The following is a 25,130-nucleotide window of genomic DNA, read 5'->3' on the forward strand; positions in this document are numbered from 1 at the left end:
TCTCCAATTACAAGAAGGCGGGCACGTCCAGATAGGGTGAGAAATGGTACAGGCAATATCCTTATTGTCCTTGATGGCCCTAAACGTTCGGGGACATTCTCCCGATTACGGGGAGGCGTGGCACGTCCAGATCGGATGTATAGTGGAGGAATTGGATGATTTTTAAACTATAGCATACTTTCAGGCTGGCCGAAAATAGGAAAGCGTAGTTTCGGAATGGGCTTATAAAAAGTAAGGCATACATTCGGGCGGAGGCTGATAAGGACTCCATCGGCTCGCAAATAACAGAAACCTAAATATGTGAAAGGGGAAAATGTCCTTAATCCTTGATAGGGACTGCATCAAACAAAGGACATTTGTGCTATCACAGGAAGTTGGCCTACAAATACCCAAGAAATCTAAATATGAACATATGGCTGGCGATGTCGAGGTTCTTATCTAAGGATCAAGGATATTTTTCTGATCACAGGAATCCATGACTGCAGAAAATATCCTTGATCCTTGCTGAGAACTATCAGGTCAAGGATGTTCACAGGATCACAGGAACAGGATCTCCAACAAAAACCCTCAAATAAGATTTTAAATCGGGATACCAGGCGAACAGAGTTTCGACGGTTATTTTACATATACTTTTTGTAGTGTTTTGAGTATTTTCTAGTACTTTTTAAAACGCTTAACCGACTCCGGTTTCCGCAAATTTTTGTTATCGATCGTGTTTTATTTCCAAATTATTATGCACTATTTCACTTGATGAAAAAATTTGTTTTTCTTTTCAAAATTGAATCATTTTAGTTAAATATGCCATCGTTTTTGGCAATCTCATTATAAGAAACCAAAAATGGCGACAAACTCGATATTGATATCGATATTGTATCTGTTAACGGGAATTCGCAATTTGTTGTTTCAAAATTATCGGATCGAATGATCTGGCTAACCCGAAAATTAAAATCGCACAGCTAGCAAGCCCCCTCGAAAACTTTCTTCCTAAAAACATATATTAAAATTATATAAATTTCATTCGAAAATTAGCGTTTATTTGCACACTGAAAATAAAAATCTGAATATTGGATGTGGATCCCCAGCTGTCGAGCGATTAGCGGCTCACAGACACTGCTGCGCCGTGACTGCTCCCCCTATTGGCCCCGTTGTTGGCAAAGCTATTGGTGGAACTGAAATTGATCGTCTGGCCGTTCGGCAGCTTGTAGACCTGACTCAGGGAAGCTCCAGCGGCATTGTTGATGCCGAATGGACTGATGTTCTGCGACTGGGTGGCTGTGCTGGCGGAGGAGGCGCCGAAGGAGCCATTAGCGGTCTGCGACTGGAATCCCTGGGCCTGGGCATCGGCCGCCGAGGAGCCGGCATTGAATCCGTTGTTGTAGTTGCTGTGGGCAGCGCCGTTGGAGGCAGCCTGTTCCTGGTTGAAGCCGCTGGGGCCGAGAGGACCGAACGGATTCAGCTGGACATTGGCATTGGCATTGCCGCCGTCGGGTCCGGCGCCGACAACAACACCGGCATTAGTTCCCCCAGCTCCTGCTGAGGTGCCTACCTGCGTGGCACCGCCTCTCCGGCCACGCTTCACCCGCTTGTGGGTCGCATAGATGCCTTGGAGGGGGGAATCCGCTGAATCTGCCGAACGTACGCGTCTCATCTGCTGTGTAGCCTTGGGCTTGATGTACAGCGCAGACTCCACGACCACTTCCTCAATGGTGGCCCCCTTGTATGCTGCAGTTGGAACATTATCGTTGAATAATAGCACGACTTAAAGAATATTTACACTTACGGAACTCATCCTCGACCGTCTGGACCTGCTTCTCGTTCCGTTGTCTCAACTGAGGCGCTGCTGACGCAGCCCCCAGCCAGACGACACCCACAATTAGTACAAAAATTGACAAATTCATTTTGGCTCTGTTCTCTGGGCGAGATCGTAGCTGGACACGTCCGCTGGCTACGAAGCTTCAATAAAAACTGTTTGAAAATATCTATCTCCGCCTTTCTGCCGATCAACTCTCACTTTTCAATCGCCACGGGGGGCGTCCCCTGAAACGATCTCGTTAATGGTTTCCATCAATAATCCAAATATGTTTCAGCAAATAAATTTACACATATACATATATGTGTATATATGTATATGTGTGTGTATGGCCAACAGATTTTGGCACATGTAACAGGCAGAAGCATTTAATAATGTTATATTATGTAGGAAAAAAACGATTCGAAACGGCTGTACAAAAGCCGAAACCGGTTTTCCAAATTGACTTTTTTCAAAGAGTAAAGCTCGTTGAGGAACTAGTTTGGTTTTCTTTTGTTTTGTTTATTTTGTGTTGCCCCTGCTGTGGGCTTGATTTCCTTTTCTGGAAACAGATGTTGCTCCCCCTCTCCCTAGCAGAACTTTTTCTGAGGCGGCATGTGGAGGCGGAGAAGGCGAGAGAGAGACAGAGAGAGCGCGAGATGGATGCCGTGGTTGTGTCTGCGATTGTGTGTGTAGGGGGCAGGCAGGGCAGCATCCCAGTGAACTTATTGATTTGGGGATTTCTCAGCCCAAGCGATTGTTCGGTTTTGCACTTGAGTCGAGTGTGCATCAGTACAATTTGAGTAAATCTTTTATTATTACTTGTTCCTTGTTTAAACTACTATAAGTATTGATAATAATTTCAAAACTTTAAGTAAAATGTGCTCTATAGGAATTGAAACACAAATAAAGACACTCACATGGTCCAAAAAACGGAAGTGAATATAGAACAATAACAAATATTTTTTTCTTCCTTGAGATCGCTTAATTAGACAAAAAGAATAATGTATTTGTTGTTGCGTGTATAAATGGGAGGAATAATTTTTTACGAACTAAATAGAGAAACAATGATCCGAAATAAATGTATATTCTTTTGTACAACTTGAGAGTCGTCATGAGGCGCTTGAATGGTATGATGATTTTTCATTTGAGTGAGAGCTTTCTAGCGAGCGTTTTCTTAGTTCTAACGCTACACGATGATCAAAACCGACTGCACGATTTTGATCCCTAAACTTAATGTTTATGTTAATGTTAATGTTAAGGAATCAACAAAACTGAGCACTGTTGGGATATTGTAAGAACTTGACCTAAGATAAGTAGTGTTAATGGGCCTATTCGATGCCATGGGCAAAGATCATAACCAGGCCCGGATCGATCATCACATCCTCAGTCATGTGTAGGTTATCGCAGCTCAGCACGAGCACAGCTTGTTTGCCTGGTGGATAGGGATATAGAGATGTCTACGGGCTTATGTGGAGGGGAATCTTCACCCACTCACCTGGAATGCGCCGACAGATATAGTTATCATAGATTCTGCGGTTATTCTGACGCGTTTCTAGCGAGCTAAGGCCCCGCGGCCAGCGTCTCTCGTGGCAGAACTCCATTAAACTATCCAGAATGTGTGGTGGGCAGCCCGACTCGGACAGAGCGCGCTTGATCATGAGCTGAAATGAATTAGAGATGGTGTAAGTCACTCCAGCTGTGCACACAAATCTTCGCAAAACACTCACTTGCAGTGCATCATCGGGCGTAGAGATCATTCCCCCCCAGCGTGTGACCCTGGCCCGGGGCAGGGCGCTACTCCAGCGAATAACCTCGTCACGCTCCATCTGGTCGGCTATCGCGCGCATGGCCGGATTGGAGACGCGCATGGCACGCATAAAGTCCTTGAACAATTGCAGTTCCCTTTTCAGTTCGTTGATGGTCAGCTGCTGGTCAGTAAGCTCCGATTTGAGCTCGCCCATTTTCTCCGTTTGCTTGACGATCAGCGTGCGCAGCTCCCTCACGCAATTGTGATCCTTTAGCTCGTCCTTGGGTATGTCAAAGCCGCATCCTTTTTCACAGGGAAAGGGTCGCTTTGGATTGTGGATACAGTCCTCCAAATGGGAATTATATACGTCTAGTTTGAGCACAGCTGTGCAGCCATACGGTGCATTGTCGCAGGTAATTGATAGTCTGAATGTGTGTGTGTGTGATTAGATGAGGGTAGAGAATGCCGTGGGTAGTGGGTGGTCAGTCGGTCTCACCTGGACAGTAGGTTGCGCAATATGCGAGGCACGGCTCGCAGATTGGCTGTCGTCAGAGCGTTGCGATCCACGGGACATGTGGGCTGCCGTGTCAGCCATTCGTTGATGCACCCGCGACAGAAGGCATGCTCGCACATGACTGCCTGCAATAACAAAATTATAAGTTGCACTCAGAAGAACTCTCGTTCCGGGGGCAAACAAACCTGCAGCGGATCCTCCAGAACCCCAGAGCATATGGGGCATGTTAGCTCCTCGTCCACTTCTCCTTGAAATCGATTGACATCGTAGCCCATTTTTGGATTAAGGCCTTTTGTTCCTCAACATAAAGACAGACAATTTTAATAAATCATTTTTCAGATTGCAAAATCTTTTTGCTGCGCTTGTTTCGTTTCAGTACTGTAAAATGTCAAAAGTATATATTTTCGTAGAGCTGGACTATCGGCCGAAGTCAAAATTGAACTGACAGTATATTTACGGTATATCGGTATATAATGGTATATTTTGTCAATTTCATCAATCTATCAAATTTAATTTTCAAAGGTTTATAGAAAATCCAACAAAAGCAAGTGTTTAAAGTATGTAGGCATGGCTGAGAGATCTATCTAGCTAGTAATATTTGACGGAAGATCAAAAACCAAGAATATGTAAAATAGAAGTTGCATTCGTCAGTATATTTACGGTTTTGTTTTTTAAATGAGACGGTATGTTTCGGTATATTTCTGAGGCTCGGACGGTAAATTTGAACGATAAATCCGGCCACCAGTACCTGCACCGAACATGTCGAAAATTAAATAGTCCACAAATGCTAGAAACTACACATGCAAAATGTAACGATACGTGTGCATCCATTCCTTCAAATACGCTGGAACCACAGGCGAAAACAGAAACCAAACAAAACAAAGCATACAATCACATATTTTTGTGTGTGTTATACTAACACTTGCATGGCTCTGCTGGACTGACCGAACGCCAGAGCCGAAGACCCTAGGATCCAATCCAATTCGGTGTATGAACTGGCACATCTATAGACTATATGGTTGGTGCTAGTACTCAGATCAGCTAAATTTTTTGTAGACTATTTTCGAACAATTTAAAATGATGTTTAACATATGTATTTCCAGTAGAATTCACTAGCCCGTGACTGTGTTTCATTGGTAAGAATATCCATATATGTATTTGTTTATTAGGGAGATACTTTCTTTGGTGTATAAATATAAAAATTCAGATTCGTCAGTTAGAGCCTATTTCCATTATTGGCAGGAAATGGGCTCCACTAAAAACTAACATGAAACGAAGTTTAACAGCAACATTTAACACATACTTAATTATAAATCCTTTTATACGTCCATGCGTTAGCTATGTGCTATATCTCATTGCGATCCTTCCAGCCAAACTTCTGGCGCTGCTGCTTTTCCTTGCTGTTTGCATACTTGTTTCCATTATAGGAGGTCGGTTTAGCTGGGGCACAGTAGCAAGAGCGCTTCTGTGAGTCTAGAAACGACCTGCAGCCGAGCGTTAGAGTGCCGGTGAATAGCATCTTGGCGGCGGCTTTGCATCCCTTTGTCATCAGGTCACTGGTTAGGGATTTCTCATAGCTGTCGCAGTACTTGTAAAGGCACCGCTTGAAGTCCAGGTCGCATAGCTCCTTGTCACTGTTGCACGTGTCGTAGCAGATGTCGTGGTCGTTGCAGCAAGTTTCCATCTCCACTGCCGGCAGGTAGTCCGTGCTTATGCGCAATCCCAGGGAACCGCAGCCGTCTGCGGTCGGTGTGTAGAATTTATTTTGAACGGCTCGGGGGGCTGCAAATCCACAAAACACACGTCAGTTGTCATAGTGTATTGAACATTTACATAATTCGAACACAATTTGCGTCACAGTACCTGGGCCCCCACCGTCTGGCGGTGGACACTGATATACGCAGTTCTCCTCCACGGCAGCATCGAAGACTTCGTGGACGGTGCGAAATTTGCGTACAACTGTGATGAGATTCTTGAACACGTCACCAAATATGGCCTCGGCGGCAATGATGGCATCCCTTAGCTGTTCAGGGTGATAGAATCACTGCGGATTAAGTAAGGGTGAAGTGCATTCATTCCAAAGGAGCTCACTTACATGAACAATTGTGCTTGATCCGTAGCCGGAGTAGGCGTATGTGAGAAACGTCAGTAGGTATATGGCCACTTTCATCCATGAGAACTGCATCTTGCGTTTGATATCGGCGTAAAACTAATCTTTTATTGCGACAACGATATAGAATAAACTGCAGGGTTTTTTGTTTGATTTTCAAACAGCTGTTTATCACTACAGCGCCATCTATAACAGCGATTATAACGTTGCGATTGTCAGCACAACAATCGACTTATCGGCGGGAAAATTCAAAATGTTCTTTATACCCCTAGCACTCACTTTAAACGATCTATCCATACAAAAACAGCTGATGAGCATATAATAACAAAGTTTTGGTCTAAATTGTGAATTTTCAACAAGATCAAATTATCAAATTGGCTATTCTTGCAGCAGTTCTGTCTGGAAGTTGGTTCGGCCGTGGATCCTGTAATTTCTGCAGCTCCTTCGGGATCTTAAGCATTTCCCGAGCAATCTCCAGTTTAATCCGCTTCGGTGAGGCGCAGAATGGATACTAGAACTGCAGTTGAATCTTGAATCCTGGTCGACAGAATTAGCTCGGGGCACCCGTAAGTCCGCAAATACATACATACATTGCATGTATGTACATATGTATATTTAATAAACTAACTACCTCGAGTTTCTGCTTTCTCCATTTTTGTTGTTTCTGGGTTTTTTGTTTGACGCATCTTCAAAATGCATGGTGGTAAGTGTGAATAATGTAAATGGTGTTTTTGTTTGTTTGAATGTTTTCTTGAGTTTCTTATATGAGTATCAAACTCATAACCTCCTGTTCAGCAGCCTGTCCAGACCATGACATGCCGTCCAGTCTAAGGAAACTGCTCGTCTATGCCACATTGCATACTCAAGCAGGTGACTGGGGTGTCCTTGCCCTTGACAGCAGGACGACTGCAGCAGCCTTAAACACACACTCTTGCAACACATACACACCTATGTAGGTACGAATATTTTGTAGCAGAGCAAGCGAACATCTCGTGCCTGCTTTCGCTTAATTATAACATCAAATTGAAATGCATAAAACAATTGTACGAGTGTGTGGCACCTGAAATGTGGCTCTGGCACGCAGGCGTCTGAACCGACTAACTGCCGCCGCCTGACCTTGTCAAGCTTGATTACAACAGCCAACACAATCAACATAAACATGCAAGCCGAACCGAAACGAGACGAACCGAAGCAAACCAAAACCCAGACCCCAAACCCAAAATCCCAAAACGCCAAAATTCAAAATCCAAAACAGTTGAAGAGCCATTCGCTGTTTGCTTACACTTGGGAGGGCTCGTAAATATAGTACATTTCCCAGAGTTTTCTTCGCTGCTGCTGCCGCTGCTGTTGCCATGATGTCTACTAAAAACAAACAGAACATTTTCAGACGTCTGTCTATACATACATATATGTATGTATATTAGAGGTATACGAGCACACACTGTGTAAATTAGCCAGACACACAATGGGCTCCCTTATCACGGACAACTTTTACATCCACCGATCCTGTTGGCCACTTTGTGCCGCCAAACCATTTAAGACCATAAGAGGAACAACACTCGAGGCCCAACAGCAACAGCACCAGCACCAGCACCAGTACACCAGACATGGGCACTGGCACTGGCACACACATGGAGAGCAAACACAAACATCCAATGAAGCTCCACAGCATCTCTCGCAGCATCTCTGGCAGCCCCCCAAAGCTCAAAGCGTCATCGTCATCGCCATCGCCATCGCCATCATCATCATCAATGTTCGTTCGCTGGCGCTGGTGCTGTTGCTGCTGCTGCTGCCCCTGCCACACTGCCACACCATATTGCCATCAAGTGGGGGCCGACGCCGACTCCGACAACGAGAGCTCTGGCAAACGATTCGCAGATTTTACGTTTCAGTTTCGTGCAAAACGTGGAAGCGGCTGGTCAACAATACAAACCCCACAAAAGTACTACAGAAAGATAATCTGAATCAAATCTGAATAATCTGAAATATCTGAACAAATCTGAAAAATCGGCATTGGAAAATCTCCGAAAATTCAAATTGTCCGAACGTTGTGGCAACTTTTTTGATTAATTACACATAATTCGGTTTCGGTTGATTTGCATATTGCAATTGTTACAGCTTGCAGCTAAAAAAAGGTATAACCAAAACAAAACAAAACAAAACAACAGCAATAGCAATAGCAGTAGCAGTAGCAACAGACACAGCAAAGGCAACAGCAACAGCAACAGGGTAAAAACTGCAAGCTGCAAAACCGGAAATTCTAGATGTCTCGGATCTCACGATCCCCAAGAAGGCAGACTGACTATAAACCAAAACAAACAAACAAAAAACACTTGAAGTTGCTGTAAACTAAAGCGGTACTTTGTCTTCAGAAGCAAAGCGCGACAAACCGAATCGAACAGAATCGCAAGAAAACAAAAGCACAAAAAAGCATAAGCCCACAAAAAAGTGACACAAATAAAGCAAAGCAAAGCAGAGCAAAGCAAAGTATCGCCGCCGCCGCCGCCTTTCCCGGGGTCCAGTGTCGTCCAGTCGATCTGGCGTACCTATAGCAGCCCATGAGAAAACGCTGAGTGTTGAGTTTATTTCTGATTTTTGTTTCTGTGTCGGTTTCTGCGGGTTTCGCTTTTTTTTTGTTCCGTTGTTGTTATTATTGTTGCTGCTGTGGCCAGCAGAAGAAAGAGGAAAAATCGACGGAAAATCGTGCGCTCTTAAAGTAACATATTTATTTTTAACAATTTCGCAAGCGTTCAAATTTTGCTCCAGCAAAAAATTAGAACTCAAAGCCAGACAGACAGACAGACCGACGGACAGACGGAGAGACAAGAATATAGATCGCCAGCGATCGTTAAGAAAAACCAAAACAGCCGGCAATTGTGGCTCTTTAGCTGGGATCTAGCTGGGTGAGTAATCCATTAATACTCGTTCTCGTACGAAGCAGTGTAAAAAGTGGCCAGCAGCAACAATCTATTCATGTTTGCTTTCCAAAATAGAAAAAAGTGAAGACCGATTCGCTTGATAATTATGATTTGAGCACTAAAATTAGCCGAGCTTATTTAATTATTGTAATTAGCTAATTGGGAACAAGAGGAAATGATTTATTTTCATATTTGGAGTGAAAAAGTTGTGCACTTGCTCGTAGTCTTAGTTAGTTTCCTATTCTAGAGGAACGCCGCCCCTACATTTAGGTAATCTCTTTGGCTATCCATTGGATCCCTGCTCCTAGATTAGTTTATCTCAATTTGGTGGGAGTTCCTTTTTTGGCTATTCTCCCATCATTTCTTCTGTCTAACCGCTTTGTTCCATGTAGTTGACCCCATTTATAAAGCCTTTCTTCATGCCTCACTCCCATAACTCTCTCGCTTCGGAGTAAGTCAAGGACAGCACTTCAATTTTTTGCCGCAACTTCCTAATACGCATAAACCATAAAAGTTTTATGTATTTTCATCACCAAATATTGTACCATGGAACTAGCACAAGGACAGCGGAAAGGAAATACTTCTTGCTCTATAAAAACAAATCCATAAATCTCTTTCGCCCTTATATGAGCTCGAGAAACCCCCTTCCGAAGGACAAGAACAGCACACAAGAAACAAGAAACAAAGCGTGTGGCAGGGGGTTTTGTCGTGTTATGATTACATTTTGCCGGCATTATTTTTGATGATTATTGCCATTTGGGGTTTATTGCCCAGAGAGTGAGAGAGAGGGGGAAAATCTGTATTTTGTCAACTTGAAATGGGCAATGAATTTTCGTTTTTGGTAACACCCAGATCGTTAATACGAACGCATGCACTTATTCATAATTACATTTCTTGATACTTGGTTTCCTGGTGGACGCAAATTAATAATAATCCCACCAACGCCTACAACAAATTCTCTTTCTCTGTTCAAAAATACACCGATGACGATGATAAAAATATGAGAAGCTCTTGCTTGTTTTTCTTCTTCTTTTTTTTATATACTTCTATCCATATATCACACCTATACATACGTAATATGTACATATGCATGTATCGGAACAAATCGTTTCACGTTGCTTTTAATTAATTAATAACATAATTTATACGCTGGCCGGGCCAACGAATTAATAAATGCTGCAAACATTGAACGTAAATTTAATTCTGGGAATCAGAGTTCAAGTGGCCAGCAGTCACAAAATTAAGCAATCTCATCTTGTTTCTGGTTACCCCAAAAGTATTTTCTAATATTCTGTATAAATCAAAGTGCCTTAATTTGAGGTGTGCCTAGAGAAGCCACCGTCAGGGGAAGAGTTTCATAATTTTTGGAACGAGAAAATCGTCCCAAAAAAGAAAATGAAATAAAATCTTTAAGAAAACAGACAGATTTTGGCAATAAATTAGCTGGGGCGAAGATGGTCAGGAGATGAAAAAGCAAACGTATTATAAATAGGGAAAAAAAGAGAGGAAAGTGATGAGGTGATCTGGAAAGTCCCCGCGGGAGAAGGCTACTTCTGTTTGTTTTTCTAAATAATAATCAAACATTATACTGAAACTAAAAGTGCATTGCCCCTTTCGGGTACAGGAACAGCCATTTATCTGTAGCATTTCCAAATCCTCCCCAGATTTATGTTTAATTTCACTTTCATTCACCTGGTCTTTTCGGCAAACTTTTCGATCATTTATGTGATTATTTAGTATACAATTTTCGATGGGCTTTTTCCATTCACGAAATCAGACAGAATAGAGTGCTGGCCACCGGAAGATTAAGCAACAATTTAACATTTTGGCTCTCGACGTAGTCTCGACGACGACGACGACTACGACGACCCCAATTTCCATTTCCATTTCCATTTTCAATTTTTGGCAGCCACCAAGGTGAATGGGGTGAATGGTGGGGCGCTGCTCAGAGTGGGCTATATAGATCCAAGATCCGACTACCGACCGTGTGTCCGACTGTTTTTACTTGCTGTAGCTGTAGCTGTAGTCTATGGCTAATTTACAGTCCCCCCAATAATTTTTTGAGAAATTATTCTCAAAACAATCGCATGCCATGCCATGGACTCTGCCTCGGACCATTTTAAGTTATATTTCCGCACTTTTAGTGCCCGAAAATGTGCAAAAACGTTAAACTCGTACATAAATAATTCTGAGTGACAGATCGTTCATAAAATCTATACATATGGTTTCTGTAATAATAATACAAATACAAATATAAAACAAAGGCAAAAATCAAATAAATATTTTTGTTTTTTTTTTTTGTTTTGTGAATACCAAAAATAACAAAACATTCTATTATGACAAGGTTTCTCCATAATAAAATACTGTAAATAGTATTAGTAATGTTTTTTTTTGATGCGCAGTAATATATGTACAAAGTGGTATATATAGGTATTTATTTAAGTATATTATACAGAACGTTAGGGATTTGCCTTGTCATTAGAGCGTGAAGCGTGTGAGGTGAATTATTTTGTTGCTTGTGTTTCGGTTGGGATGTGAGACAATTGACGTACATATGTATGTATGTTTGAGAAATTTTCGAAGATCATACACAAAAGAGCAAGGGAATATTGCAGGATTTACTGTGAACAAAAAAAAACCGAAAGTCGCGGAAGATTGTTTCATATTCTTTCATTTCTCTGCCCTCGAAATGTATTCAATCTATGGACTTTTCCTCATATGCCCCATTTTAATCCCGACTTTAATATCAGCTGCCAGTCCCGTCGAATCCATTGTCATAGTCTTGGCCTTTGGTGCAGCCAATACCCGCCATTGGCTAATGACTCACTCATCAATCCTTTCCATTTCTTTCTTTCCTCTTTCCGATGCCCCATTTTGGGGTTGCTTTTTGTGCAATCTTTGAATCAATTGAATGCTCTTCTACTCGTATTGCTTGGCTGGCTGGCTGGCTGGCTGTCTGGCTGTCTGGTTGGCCTAGATTCATCCGGCACTCGCTTAAACAATAAAAGCCACTCAGGCCATAAGCCATAAGCACTCGAACTGGTAGATGATTATTGATTTTTATATTCGAACATCCATATAGATAGATGGCCCATAGGTTTTCATATTCAGGCCGTTTCCTTTACTTTTCTATCGTTAAATTAAATGCATCAGTGCATTGGGGCGGCACCGCCAAGACAGACCCAAGTCAAATCAAGTCAAGTCAAGTCGAGAGTTCTTGGCGCCTTTGTGTCTCGGCTATTAAGTTACTCGTCTGGGGGGACACGACACTCTTGGTCTTTCTTTTGTTGTGGGACTTGGCACAAGGCACGGGCACAGGCACAGGCACAGGCACCCAGCCAGCTAGGCACCCAGCCGGCTAGGCAGCCAGCCATCAAATTGAATCACGAATGCATTCATTGTTAATAATAATATTAGTATGTGATATTAACTGGAGCGCCTCGATTGTGCCGGGAGATGGAAGAAAAGGAACCCTTTGGCAAACACACATACATACACGGTATATAGGACTCAATTTTCCCATCCTGACAATCAACAATGCCGTTGTTGTCTGTCCGCCTGCATGTCCTCCGATAAGACCCGAGACAGACACGGGGCCCACTTGTTGCTGGACACTGCTGTTGTTGCACTGCTGACCAGCGGCCATGTCATTTCACTTTCAATTTATGCGCACCACAAAAGCTCCCCTCTCTGCTCCCCTCTGTGTCAGGCCCAAATACAAAAGGAAGCATCCATCCAATCACCGATCAGCCCCGCCGTTGGTTAATTAAACGACTATAGGTCCGGACTATACCTCATGGAAATTGTATAGAACAAAAAGACTGTCAGCGAGAAATAAAGTAGATCGGCGTTAAATAAGATAAATCAAAGATTTCAATAAGACATTCAGTAGCCCATCTATCGCCCATCGATATTCGAATTGAAAGCCGTCAAAATCTGGTCATCTATCAGCAGATATTGGCCACAAAAGGAAACCATTTCAACCATTTCAAAAGGCGTATTCCACACAAAGCTTTTAATCAAAATTTCCCTTCCAATTCTAAGCCATTTCTGTGTTCATTGCTATTTGCAGGAAGAACAACATAACAGGGCCAGCGAGAGCAAGAGCCAGAAGGAAACGCAGGACAATTGAGGAGGAGCCAAGGATTGGCAGAGATATGTCCGCAGCCGCTTGCGCCCGCTTCTGTACGCCGTTGACAGCTGGAGGCGGTGGCGGCGCCAACAAAGCCAAGTCCAACACATCAGGCACAGGATCCTCGTCAAAATTGACAACAGGAACAGGAAACAGCAGCATGACGTCATCGTACAAGAAGAAAAGTCCAGCAAGTGACACCAACACAGAGGCGTCGTTCACATTCAAATTGGGCCGTGCAAATGGCAGCAGCGGCAACGGCAGCAGCAGCCACGGTGTGGGTGGCGGTGGCGGCGGCCATAGCGTTGCCTCAAGTGAGTCATCAGATCCTTTGGAATCCGATTACAGCGAGGAGGAAGAAGAGGAGCCAGAGCCGAAGCCGGAGCAGAGCAGCCACGTAAGCAGCCGGAGCAGCAGCAGTGCCACAACCACAACAAGCTCCGCTGACCATGAAAATGAGGTGGACGAGGAGGAGGACGATGACGATGAGAATGATGGCGATGGTCGTGACGGCGACGACGTTACCAATGATTCCAACGAAAGCATCGAGGAGGATGACGGCAATGAGACCGACGACGAGGAGGACGAGGATGACTCCGATGAGAGCAGCAGTGTCCAGACGGCCAAGGGAGTTCGCAAATATCACTTGGACGACTACCAAATTATTAAAACTGTGGGTAAGTCATACTAATATATTACGACAGCGACAGCTGTTTACATTGGGTTCCAGGCATCGCATCGAGTGATTGATTGATGTTAAGGTCTCCCTCGGGCTACCTTCAACTTGTCTGCCCAGAGATTTCCATGTGTTTTGTTTGTGTTTAGAGTGGAGCTATCAAAACACATTACGAGTACGAGCTCTAGGTCGGTTTAAGCGTCAAGGCTTTGATGAGATCATAAGGATAGATCGCATAGGGTGCACCAAGAGCCCCCAAACGGCTTCCATACCACATCACCAATGATTCTGTACTTCTTCGATTATTCGATTATGTGGTTTCTGGAAGAGTTTTCTCACCTGTTCAATCAATTCGTTTTCATCTGCAGTTATTTCATCTGGATAGAATTGATTCGCATACACCTTTGTCCCTCTCTATCCCCCCTTCTGGCTTTTGATTTTGTTTGCTATTCTTTGATTTCGTTCCGCGATTTAATTTCAAATATTTATTACCTCATTTTTTATGCATCATCTGGCCTAATGTTTGCTCTAGCTTAACGCTAGCTTCAGTTTTTCTATTGCTTTTTATTCCTTTTAAATACGTAAATAAATTCTTATTGATTACGCAAATTGAATGGGCCACGGGGATGGTCGGATGGTTTGGCCGGTTCTTATGATTATTATGAGCATCTACACACCGCAGAGCAGGGGCCAAGGAAATTGTTCTCCTCTCATTGCTCATTGCGTAAAAATTCATTTAGAAAATATTTAAAGTGTAGTTCGTATACGAGTATACGAGTATACTTCTACTATATTTTTGGACTCTGTTTAGGATCATGAATGGGTCTTACGTTCTCGCATAGACACTCAACCCATTAATGCCCATAATATTTTGATTTGTTTTCCCATTTTGACGTCTTCGCTGGTGTGGGAGATGGCGAAAAATAGAGAGAAAAGAAAGAAAAACATTTAGGCATTGTATTAAGTTTAGTACACCATTGGCGGGGTTTTCCAAAATCTCATTAAGCGGTTGCGGCATAAATATTTACTTGGTTTGAGGCTAAATCGGGACGTTTTCAAGATTTATTACTCCTGCATTCAGCTTTGAGTACACGTGTGGAGCTCTCTGCGTCGTGGTTTCAAAGTATCATTTCAAACATTTATTTATCGATCGTTTTTGGCTCGGAACAACAGTTGGGATCCATTGAAGGTTCCTTAAAATCAATGTGGGAGTAAGTAATTGCCTCAAGAACATTTATTTCTTCGACCTTTGGCATAAAAACAATCAAGTATAATTATACTGATTTTTAAATGGTTGTGGGAGTAATTAATCGGTTTTCCACAGAACGCGATCCTACCACATTAGATGGTCTCAGAAGTCTGCCTGCAGGCTTCCATTTTCTGTTTAGAAGATCACCCTAGATCTCTGGAAGTCATGCCCTATGCCAAGAATAGGATGCTCGAATGCCTTTCCGGTGTGAATTCATTCTCTGAAATTCCTCAATCAGCAACTTTCACCTCGAGTGAGTGAGTAATTCCGGCGGGTTCCTTTCCGCATCGGCTTTCAGCATCCAGTGCTATAGCACGCCACACGACGAATGAGTAATCTAGCATTAATTTCAAACAATTGCCACACAAACATGGAATCGGCCAAAGGTATTGAGTACGATTTTCAAGAAAAATCCGTAAAAAGTAAATAAACCAGAGCGGATATCATGCTATGCACGCGCACATGGCAGAGCCAGGGGAGTACGGATGGAAATGGGATTCGGATTCGTATTGGGATTGGGGATTGGGGATTGCGGATTGCGGACTGGGGACTGCAGAGAGAGAGAGAAAAAATGCGAGTGAGTCACGCTTCTATTAGGGCATACGGAAAATAATCAGCCTGCCCCCCCCTTGCGGCTATCCATTTTGATAATAACAATAACCATAAGAACAATAGCCAGGAGCTGCGGGCATCATCATCATCGCATGCAGTAGCCATAATTGGGAAAAACCAGGGGATGTTGAGAGCTATATTGAATGGGAAGAAGGAACAAAATGCATTGAACCAACAGCAAAACATTGCCCCTTCGCCACCCCTTAAGACTTTCAGTAAATATTGATAGTGCGCTCGATGCTTGTATGAAATTCCATTGATTAACTGAAAGTTCACCTCACGGACCACCACAGGTTTCTCCCGTGCAGACTCTTGTCTGATTCAGTCATGGCAAGTGATGGAATCCAAAACAAAAAACACCAACACCCAACGGGGATTTCCTTGAGGGAAATTTCCCAAGAAATGTTTTCCCAATTTTCGAAAAACAACAACAGATCTTTTGTTTTTCCCTTGGACAAACAAATGAAACAAGCTCTTGTTTTGTGCATGTTCTGCCTGCATGTCTTTCTATACCCAAACACCCAAGAAAAAGGCCATAAACACACAATATATCGCTAGAGCTGTCATATCGATGGTTGGGGCTGCAATTAACACCGAAGTGGAATAGACTCTCTCGAAAAGGAAATCTTTGTCTATCGGGAAACTGGATTGCGAGTGAAAGTTCGTGGCAGGTGGCAATGTCATCATTAAGGCATCCGGGAGAAAAGTAAGGAGCTATGTTCTGGGGATCTGTAATGCTGCCCAAAGATCAATGATCTATCAGAGAAGTTTGGCAAATGGAAAAGAGCCCCCCATGTGACTATTTGGTGGCCCACTTTTCTCTTTTTATGGGAGACATCTCTTGACAAATGGCATGCGGAAATCGCTGACAATCTGACAATCTAGACGCTGCTGACCTTCCACAGCCAATATATTAAGTTGACAAATTTTCCCCGTGCCCGGGGGGCTTTTCTGTATGAATGGACCGCTGATCGCGGACCTGGACGGACAGACAATCCTTTTAGACTGCCGCATCTGTGCCGCTGTGGACTGCCGCGGACTGCTACTTGTGGGCGCATTGATTGATAGATTTCTGGCAAAAGATAAATATTTACGCACGATTCTTGGAAATACAATTCGGCTGGGCTGGGACATAAAGTTGCCCAAAGACAAGGCCCAACAACAGAGTTTGTTGCCATTTTCCAGTTGAAATCAATTCGGTGGGAGAGTGTCAGTGTCTGTTGGCTGTTGGGCTTTTGTGCGCTTTTCGAATAAATTGATTTTTAAATAATAAAAACCAATCAAATCTCAAGCAGCTAAATGTATCTGTCAGATAGCAAACACATGTCCCAGTGGCTGTTCGTGTGTACGAACAACAAGTTGTGTGTGTGTCGTCGTCGTCGTTCCGTCTGCAAAGTATAACTCATAGTTCAAATGGATTACCTCTTTCAGTCCTCATCCTTCTTGGTTTTTTTGTTGTCTGCTAAGTGCCAGGCGGCCCATTTCTAACAATATATCTACATATCTGCGACTCTATATACATACATATGTATGTATGTAAATATGTGTATATGCATATGTGTATTTATAATAATAATTTCATTCTCTGCTCGCCGCATGAAAAGACAAAATCAGTCAACAAGAAATTTATGATACCATGGAAAATTTGAAATCCGCCGCACCCCACCCCACCGCACCCCACCGCACCGCACCGCACCACGCTGCGCCGCTCGATCTCTGTAAACTTTTTGAAGCCAGCCAAATATCCGAAATTTTATTTCAACAAAATCGAGCGAGCGTATAAGCAAATATTATAGAAATTATTATTTGGCACTATGCCCAGATCGAATGTGCCCCTCTCCCCATCCCCCATGTGCTGCTCCTGCTGCTCAAAAGACTCGAGAGGCTGTATGGGAGGGACACCCCAGACACACATCGGAATCGTCCGATGGGCTGCGCCCATGGTTTGGCTTTATTTTCGCATGCATGTCGCGGCGTTCTCTCAAACATTAAATGTGCATATAAAATTGCGTTATAAACAGCAGTTTTTTTTTTTCTGTTCTGGTCTGGTCTGTTTCTGTATTATTAATAAAAGTGACCTAAAAATGCAGCTTGCATCTGGCAGATCGAACTGCATCCATGCATACCCTACAGTTTCCACATTGAATTTATGTTCGATCTCTGGTAGCCTCCACCCCCCACCGCCCCCACTGTTGCTGCTGTTGTCACAATTTTTGTGGCTTGTAAATTGCGGTGTAAAATCTTGTCAACAACAGAAACAGCAGCAACAGAAGCAACAGCATGAACAGGAACTGCCACTGGCACGGGCAGGTGGGTTGTTGGCCAATGGCGAACATGTGCTTTGTAAATGTCATGAATCGCTTAAATTATGAGCAGTGCGGGATGGGGAGGGGGACGGGGGAGGGGGGAGATGTCACCGGATGGAAATTCGATGGGGCAAGGTGTGGCTGTAGCTGTGGCTGTGCCTGTCCCTGTGGTTGTGGGTCAGTGGGCGACTTCCGTGGTGCAGTTCTTTTGAATTTTGTGTCTAAATTGATCAGCGTACACGCAGATGATCCAAGAGCTGAAATCTGGCAATGGCTCTCTGTTTGTGTTGAGGGATTGTCAGTGTGCATTAAGTGGGAAATATAATTTAGACAGCCTCTATTAGTAGTCTCCTTGTCATTAATTAGTTTACTCATTCGGCACTCATCGAGTGACCTGAAAAACGCTGCTTTTTGCTGCTTTTGTTTGCTATTATTTACAAAAGCTTTATGATCAGTTCTCAATGTGGACTTGATGTTGTTTAAACTTAAGCATCTTGCTAGTAGATTATTTTTAACCTGGCCTCCATGGCTTGCATTGTTTCCCCGTGTCTCTCATTCCCTCGTTACCTCGTTCCCTCAGTCAGTGTTCCTTTATTTATGCATCTTTAAACAAACTTTGCTTAAATGGAACTGTATGAAACGCAATTAACTTTATTTAACTTGCAACGCCAGCTGCTGCAGCAAAAATCGCAAAAGTGTGCCAAGTTTATACCAGGAGGGGGTCGTTTATTCATTTCCATTTTCCATTTACATGCCGCGATTTACAGTATTTTAACGTTTTTTTGTTGTTTTTGTTTTGGCACAAATTCATGAAAAGCTGAGATGATTTTTATTTATTTTTGGGCAAATTAAAGGCATCCATCAGAGACAGAGACAGAGCCAGAGCCAGAGACAGCATTGCATCCATGAACGCTGTCGCGCCACATGAAATTGTCTCCTGTCTCTCGTCTTTGGGGTCTGGTCTCTCGTCTCTGGTCAGTTGGTGTGGCATCGCATCGCATCGTTAAATAGAAAGTTTTATGTATTATGTAAAATATGTTTCTTCGCCTTTTTTCACGCACTTTTTCCCAGTTGCATCTTTTGCCGGCCGCTGCTGTTGCCTGCTGCTGCAACTTTTATGAAGGAGTCTGCGTCTGCGTCTGCCGCAAAACAACAGGTTTGGCCACAACTCAGCCAGACTTTAATTGTTGTTGACTGGCTTTGCTCTCTAGTGTCTGTGCCTTCGTCTGGCTTGGGCTTTGGCTTTGGCTCTGGCTCTGGCTCTGGAGCCGTGGCATCCACATCCACATGCGTCTGCGCCGCTTGTTGGTTGTCTGCTCTGCAGCTGTCACAATTTCACTTTGGCCAGAGACGGTGTTTAGCAGCCTCTGCCTCTGCCTCTGCCTCTGGCTCGGCGTCAGGTGCGCGGTGCTGTGCCGGAGGGCAGTACGGGGCAGTAGTAGCGGCACTTGCAGCAGTTAAACTGTCGGTAAAAGCACTTTCCTTTATGCTAGACGAAACTGCACTGGAAGTGGCTCGTGTATGAGGTGCTAAAAGATCGTTTTGAGTGGTGCCAAGCACCAGCGGAGTCTGAAGATGCCACTCACACGGGGGAGTGGAGTGTGTGGAAAATAGCTGGAAACAGAAAGTAGGGATTGCTTTTACGGTTACTTGTAAATGCTATGACTAAGACTAGGATAATGCACTAAATCATCAAATGTTTAATATCTAGGACACCAGAACCCCCTACTGGAATGCCCCAATGGTCCCCAAGTCATTAAACATTCTCAGTCGAACTCTACACCATTAAAATGTGTAAATATTTAAAAAGAAACTATTTTCTTCCAAATCATTATACCCACATTCCTGTGGAAAACTTTTACTTTTTGTTATTGTTTCATGATGGCCATGTGCCATGCATGACTGCAGATCTGCTGCCCTGCCCTGCCCGGCCCAAATATTTTTTCAAACATTGCGAACGGGAAATAATTTCCATACTTTCCACAGCCCCCTCCACGCCCATGCAGAATGGATGCCAGTGTCTGCAGTAGTTCTCGCTTGAGTGGGGGGGGGGGGGGGGGGGGTTCCCCGCTCCACTCCGCTCCGCTCCGGTCTGATACGATCTTCACCCATAAAAGCATCCCTCATTGGATGTAGTTATATCTGGTTGATTTATATCGTCTGGCATATTTCGCATATTTATTCATCGTTTATCCAAATATAGAATTGGAATCCGAAGCAATTGCTAAACAACATTATTTCCATCTTGTTTGGATGGAGTGAGAGATATTGCCTTTCCACCCAAAATATATATCGTGTATATTTTTTATTATTATGAGCTGATTATTTTCGATTGTTTTTCTATGCGGCCAGGACTGTCCAAAGTTCGATATGGGGGCTTTCTCTGGTTAAATTCTTCTTTATTTATCATTGAGAGAAGAAAACGGTATAGGAATTTCTGAAATATCTTTGGCTATATTTTGGAATAAAAATTGGAAAAACTTTCGAATCATTGACTCGTTACATCTCTGGCAAACATCAGCAATCATTTTCGAATCACCTTTCCCCTCGCGCCGTAAGCCCTGCACCTATGTATAATCCCATTTCGTTGCTGATTCATTCCGACTACGTAATCGAGAAACCAATTTGTGTACAACAAAGGCGCACAAAATTCATTAATTACAACATCTGAGATTCATATTTGATTTGCACGTGTAATGCTTTCGGCCCACCCCCTAAACAGGTGCACTCATATGGGGCCGGCCATAGAGGGGCCACACCCACTATCCACACCCGACTACTCACTACCCACTACCCACTTCCCACGCCTACTGGCGGGTTCCCGCTTTTGTATAATTTCCTGAGGAAGGATGGGATGGCGGAGGGGGAGGTACGCACGTGGCACATCCAATAATTGTAGCGGCTCTGCCGATATTTGGTGGCCGAGTTCAATAATCTGCTCACTCTTGCTTTATTACATTGAAAATCATGGCTAATTATTGTCGGCCCGAATGGGAACATGAAGAGCACATCGAACACATCGAATCAGGCATCAGCATCAGGCATCAGCATCCAACAGCAAACGTGCTGAAAAACTAAAAGCATCTGCAGAAAGGAAAACTTTTCCCCACTCTCATTGGTAAAATGATTGCGTTTCGGCATTTGATTTATAAGACAAATCAATTTGTAGCAGTTTTGTTGTTTCGCCATGCCATTACTCGCTAAACAGCGAAACGAAACAGAGAGAAAATGAATAGAAATTTTCCTCTCGGTCTTGGCCTTAGGTACGAGGTAATGAGAGATGCTAGCACGTTCCACGTTCCACGTTTCCTTTTCTGTCAGTTACTCTCCTCAGTCTTGGTCACATTCGTTCGCCCCGCAAGTCGGACGTTAGCCCAATTAAAAATTCAAGGTTGAGAAAATCTGTTGGGCGTGTAAGGCAACACCCCAGCAAAAGGCAAGCCAAGCCAAGACAAGCCCAGCCAAGAGCTTGGTTTTGTAACCTCAAAACGTGCTCAAAAGTGAAAAAAGTAATTATGCACCGCACTACCCATATGTACATGCTTACATACACACAGACCATTAGCCATATCATTTACAAACACTTTAATGGGGCATGCCCCGATATTTAAGAATCTTGTTTGCGGTTTTTTTGCTTGAATTCATTCGGAAAGGAAAACATATGTACATTTGATACCCTACTCATGCCTTTTCTCTGTTCTCCCTTTCAGGCACTGGCACCTTTGGACGCGTGTGCCTATGCCGCGATCGTATTTCGGAGAAGTATTGTGCGATGAAGATTTTGGCCATGACCGAAGTCATTCGTCTAAAGCAGATTGAACACGTCAAGAACGAGCGGAATATATTGCGCGAAATACGACATCCGTTTGTCATCAGTTTGTAAGTACAATATATCCAAGGAAATATATATCATAAGTGCACATACAATCAACAATAAATCATTCAAAAGAAGAGGGAAATTCACTTGTCAATTTCCTTTCTGTGATTCCATTAACGTCATATCTCCTTCTCGCCTCCCCCCTAGGGAATGGTCCACAAAAGATGACTCAAACCTATATATGATCTTCGACTATGTCTGCGGCGGCGAGCTGTTCACATATCTGCGTAATGCAGGCAAATTTACTAGTCAAACTTGTAAGTAGAAAACCTACATATATTCTGATTCCTTCCCGAACTCCAGGCTACATAATCTATTGCCAATCCGTTTAGCCAACTTCTTTGCGGCTGAGATCGTCAGCGCCCTGGAGTACCTACACTCTCTACAGATTGTCTACCGTGATCTGAAGCCAGAGAATCTGCTGATCAATCGCGATGGCCATTTGAAAATCACAGATTTTGGTTTTGCCAAAAAATTAAGGGACCGCACCTGGACCTTGTGCGGAACGCCCGAGTATATAGCACCTGAGATAATACAATCGAAGGGCCACAACAAGGCCGTGGATTGGTGGGCATTGGGTAAGTCAGATCAAAAATAAAAAACTCAAATTGATTTAACTAATAATTGATAACATTTATTGTAGGTGTTCTCATTTATGAAATGCTGGTGGGCTATCCACCATTCTACGATGAGCAGCCCTTTGGCATATACGAAAAGATATTGAGTGGAAAAATCGAATGGGAACGTCATATGGATCCCATTGCTAAAGACTTGATCAAGAAGCTGTTGGTGAATGATAGAACCAAGCGACTGGGCAACATGAAGGTGAGAGGAAAAGAAGGCGAACTTCTTGAAGATCTAACATACGATGTGAATAAATAAACGATTATTGCCAGATCAATTATGTTAGGAAGAGGAAAGTTTGTTCAGCTGCCGTTTCATAGAATATCATAGATCCTTTTATATTTTATGTAGAGTACTCAAAATTATTTTTAGACATTTTCAAAGCTGTCATAAGTTTATTTGATTGTTTCTGGTTTCACCTGTTCGATTGTGAAACTCTTCCGACAAGCCCCTATTCCATCCCATCCCTCGGAAAGAGCACACATATTTTGGCAACAAAATTGTTGAAATTTGCAGGCTTATTAAATACGGTATTTATAGAGAATTGTTTACACTTGTCACTTGTTTTGGATGGCCAGGGCAGGGGACTTTGTTGCTGCTGGCTGGCATTAAAAATTGAAATGCATATATCAACCATTAATTGTTGGACATCGCAGATCGCAGTTCGCAGATCGCAGATCGCGGGATCTCGTAGATAGATCTGCACATGCTCGTTGTCAGTTAGCTAAATAAATTCTGTCGAAATCATTTTTCTTTTTCCGCGAGTTTGTTTCTTTCTACTCTGTTCCGTCCGTTTTGTCCGTTTTGTTGTTGTTGTTGTTGTTGGTTTTGGTTAATAGATTTGTCGCGCGTTTCGCAACACGAGCTACGAAAGTGCAAAACGTTATTTACGTCTAATATTTGGTTTTCTTTCTTTCCATGCTTTCCCCTTCCCAGAACGGTGCCGATGACGTGAAGAGGCATCGCTGGTTCAAGCACTTGAATTGGAATGACGTCTACAACAAGAAACTAAAGGTGAGTCCAATTCTGTTCTGTTATGGCCTGTTTTGTTCTCATGGACTCTCTACGTACAGTACATCCCCTCTGTCTCTTGTTTCGCAATTTTCATAATAATAACCATTTTATATTGATTTTCGCGACACACGCTTGGCCCATTTTGTTTGAGGAGAAGGAGGAGGGCTTTCTGAATTAGCAAATGTATTTTTATACATTTTCGTAATTAAAAGCAAATAAACAAATCAGTTTTGAAAATTAGCTATGCCTTTAGTTAATGACCGCAGCGTCTATTTCGGCTGGCTGGCTGACTGGCTGAATGGCTGGCTGGGTGCTTGGGTGGGTGTTGGCCCCCATAAATCTACCGATTCATTCGCAACAAAACGCTCCAAAGGCGAGTGCGAGTGAAATGTAACAAAAGGGGGGCCCATAAGGAGGCGTTAATTGCCCAAAATCTACGCCTCCAGCCGGGCGTGAGAGACACTGCGAGATGCGTCAGAATTGATCGTAACAGATTGTGCAGATTTTTGCACTTATCGAGAGATTTTTCATTGCTAAAACCATATAAGGATAACAGATGGGCAGGCTACAAAGTTATTGAACTGGAATAAAGTATCCACATAAGTGTATTTATTATAAGTTCCACTTTGATTTCTGGATAAATATGATTTCTATAGGGGGATTGTCTTCATCATAATTATCAGATACCCCGATTCCCCAACGATTGTATGCATATTCCATTATTATTTCGGACCCCTTTAGTACCAATTTACAAAACCCATAAATATACAATCATTAAAAGAAATTATAAATCAAAATAATAATTATTTACCCTTGAATTTGTCTCGTTTATTAGCCACCAATTTTGCCCGATGTACATCATGATGGGGATACGAAAAATTTTGATGATTATCCCGAGCAGGATTGGAAGCCGGCCAAGGCAGTAGACCAAAGAGATTTGCAGTACTTTAATGATTTCTAAAAGAAGAAATAAATTGTCGTTGATTTCTTGAAATTATTTTTTGTTTTCTGTTGAAAATTGTTATAATTTTGCGATGGCAAGAACATTCATTATTTATACTGGCAATTAAGTGTTTAAAGTGCTGTGCTAAAGCAATGATATCTAACGGTACGATACATCTACATATACATATACATACATAAAACTATACCTACTATAATCTACGACTATATATATACATATATATATAAAAAAAGATACATACATACATGTACAATAAGCCTAAGTTTATACCCGTAATGTTATTTCTAGCGTGTGACGTCTCTATTATTATTATATTTAATTGTTTAAATGTTCAGATTTCGAGCAATCCCCGCCCCCATACAATACACACACACCCACCCATAAAAGTATAGCTACATTACAGTAGAAACTGTACTATTAAACAACAACCATGAAAATATTAACGTAAAACGTTAACGTTGAATAAAGTGATATAAAATTGAACATTTGTCGTGTGTTTAAAAATACTTATCATAATCATTGCCTTAGATAAATGAAGGCCGAGTAAAGTTATACATTTGCTAAGGGTCGATGTCAGGTAATTATTAACAAAATC

At 42.7% G+C, this 25,130-nt stretch overlaps 4 protein-coding genes across 6 annotated transcripts; 1 reads left to right on the plus strand and 3 right to left on the minus strand.

The window, feature by feature from the left end:
• Positions 1–1,012: 1,012 nt before the first annotated feature.
• On the minus strand, positions 1,013–1,951 carry LOC6596046. The gene is made up of 2 exons (XM_002021194.2): positions 1,781–1,951; positions 1,013–1,722 (listed from the first exon to the last, which is right to left on the minus strand). Exons 1-2 carry the CDS (start codon positions 1,896–1,898, stop codon positions 1,094–1,096), a joined length of 747 nt encoding a protein of 248 aa, XP_002021230.1. The 5' UTR covers positions 1,899–1,951; the 3' UTR covers positions 1,013–1,093.
• A 767-nt stretch (positions 1,952–2,718) lies between these two features.
• On the minus strand, positions 2,719–4,370 carry LOC6596045 (E3 ubiquitin-protein ligase NRDP1). Its single transcript, XM_002021193.2, has 5 exons — positions 4,239–4,370; positions 4,036–4,178; positions 3,520–3,964; positions 3,288–3,453; positions 2,719–3,224 (listed from the first exon to the last, which is right to left on the minus strand). Exons 1-5 carry the CDS (start codon positions 4,326–4,328, stop codon positions 3,121–3,123), a joined length of 948 nt encoding a protein of 315 aa, XP_002021229.1. The 5' UTR covers positions 4,329–4,370; the 3' UTR covers positions 2,719–3,120.
• Positions 4,371–5,181: 811 nt separating this feature from the next.
• On the minus strand, positions 5,182–6,271 carry LOC6596044 (group XIIA secretory phospholipase A2). The gene is made up of 3 exons (XM_002021192.2): positions 6,149–6,271; positions 5,917–6,076; positions 5,182–5,835 (listed from the first exon to the last, which is right to left on the minus strand). Exons 1-3 carry the CDS (start codon positions 6,236–6,238, stop codon positions 5,399–5,401), a joined length of 687 nt encoding a protein of 228 aa, XP_002021228.1. The 5' UTR covers positions 6,239–6,271; the 3' UTR covers positions 5,182–5,398.
• A 1,840-nt stretch (positions 6,272–8,111) lies between these two features.
• Positions 8,112–25,018, plus strand: LOC6596043 (protein kinase DC2). 3 transcript variants are annotated; one of them, XM_026989676.1, is made up of 8 exons: positions 8,112–8,298; positions 13,154–13,890; positions 21,767–21,935; positions 22,081–22,190; positions 22,266–22,511; positions 22,577–22,758; positions 23,494–23,571; positions 24,407–25,018. In XM_026989676.1, exons 2-8 carry the CDS (start codon positions 13,239–13,241, stop codon positions 24,530–24,532), a joined length of 1,563 nt encoding a protein of 520 aa, XP_026845477.1. In that variant the 5' UTR covers positions 8,112–8,298; positions 13,154–13,238; the 3' UTR covers positions 24,533–25,018. The 3 variants fall into 3 exon arrangements, with proteins under 3 accessions (XP_026845477.1, XP_026845476.1, XP_026845478.1); XM_026989675.1 differs by lacking the exon at positions 8,112–8,298 and adding an exon at positions 8,340–9,066; XM_026989677.1 differs by lacking the exons at positions 8,112–8,298; positions 13,154–13,890 and adding an exon at positions 21,425–21,565.
• The last annotated feature ends 112 nt before the right edge of the window (positions 25,019–25,130 follow it).

Source organism: Drosophila persimilis, unplaced genomic scaffold, assembly GCF_003286085.1.
Source record: "Drosophila persimilis strain 14011-0111.01,24,50 unplaced genomic scaffold, DperRS2 tig00000431-arrow-pilon, whole genome shotgun sequence".
NCBI classification, from domain to species: domain Eukaryota; kingdom Metazoa; phylum Arthropoda; class Insecta; order Diptera; family Drosophilidae; genus Drosophila; species Drosophila persimilis.

Bases quoted from the DNA above. Each gene is read 5' to 3' on its own strand.
- LOC6596046 (XM_002021194.2), bottom strand. From the start codon at position 1,898: ATGAATTTGTCAATTTTTGTACTAATTGTGGGTGTCGTCTGGCTGGGG. The intron at 1,723-1,780 runs GTAAGTGTAAAT...TTCCAACTGCAG, and splicing joins GACGGTCGAGGATGAGTTCC to CATACAAGGGGGCCACCATT.
- LOC6596045 (XM_002021193.2), bottom strand. From the start codon at position 4,328: ATGGGCTACGATGTCAATCGATTTCAAGGAGAAGTGGACGAGGAGCTA. The intron at 4,179-4,238 runs GTTTGTTTGCCC...TTGTTATTGCAG, and splicing joins TTCTGGAGGATCCGCTGCAG to GCAGTCATGTGCGAGCATGC. The intron at 3,225-3,287 runs GTGAGTGGGTGA...CCTATCCACCAG, and splicing joins TATCTGTCGGCGCATTCCAG to GCAAACAAGCTGTGCTCGTG.
- LOC6596044 (XM_002021192.2), bottom strand. From the start codon at position 6,238: ATGCAGTTCTCATGGATGAAAGTGGCCATATACCTACTGACGTTTCTC. The intron at 6,077-6,148 runs GTAAGTGAGCTC...CACCCTGAACAG, and splicing joins GATCAAGCACAATTGTTCAT to CTAAGGGATGCCATCATTGC. The intron at 5,836-5,916 runs GTACTGTGACGC...GTGGATTTGCAG, and splicing joins GCCAGACGGTGGGGGCCCAG to CCCCCCGAGCCGTTCAAAAT.
- LOC6596043 (XM_026989676.1), top strand. From the start codon at position 13,239: ATGTCCGCAGCCGCTTGCGCCCGCTTCTGTACGCCGTTGACAGCTGGA. The intron at 13,891-21,766 runs GTAAGTCATACT...TCTCCCTTTCAG, and splicing joins CCAAATTATTAAAACTGTGG to GCACTGGCACCTTTGGACGC. The intron at 21,936-22,080 runs GTAAGTACAATA...CCTCCCCCCTAG, and splicing joins CATCCGTTTGTCATCAGTTT to GGAATGGTCCACAAAAGATG.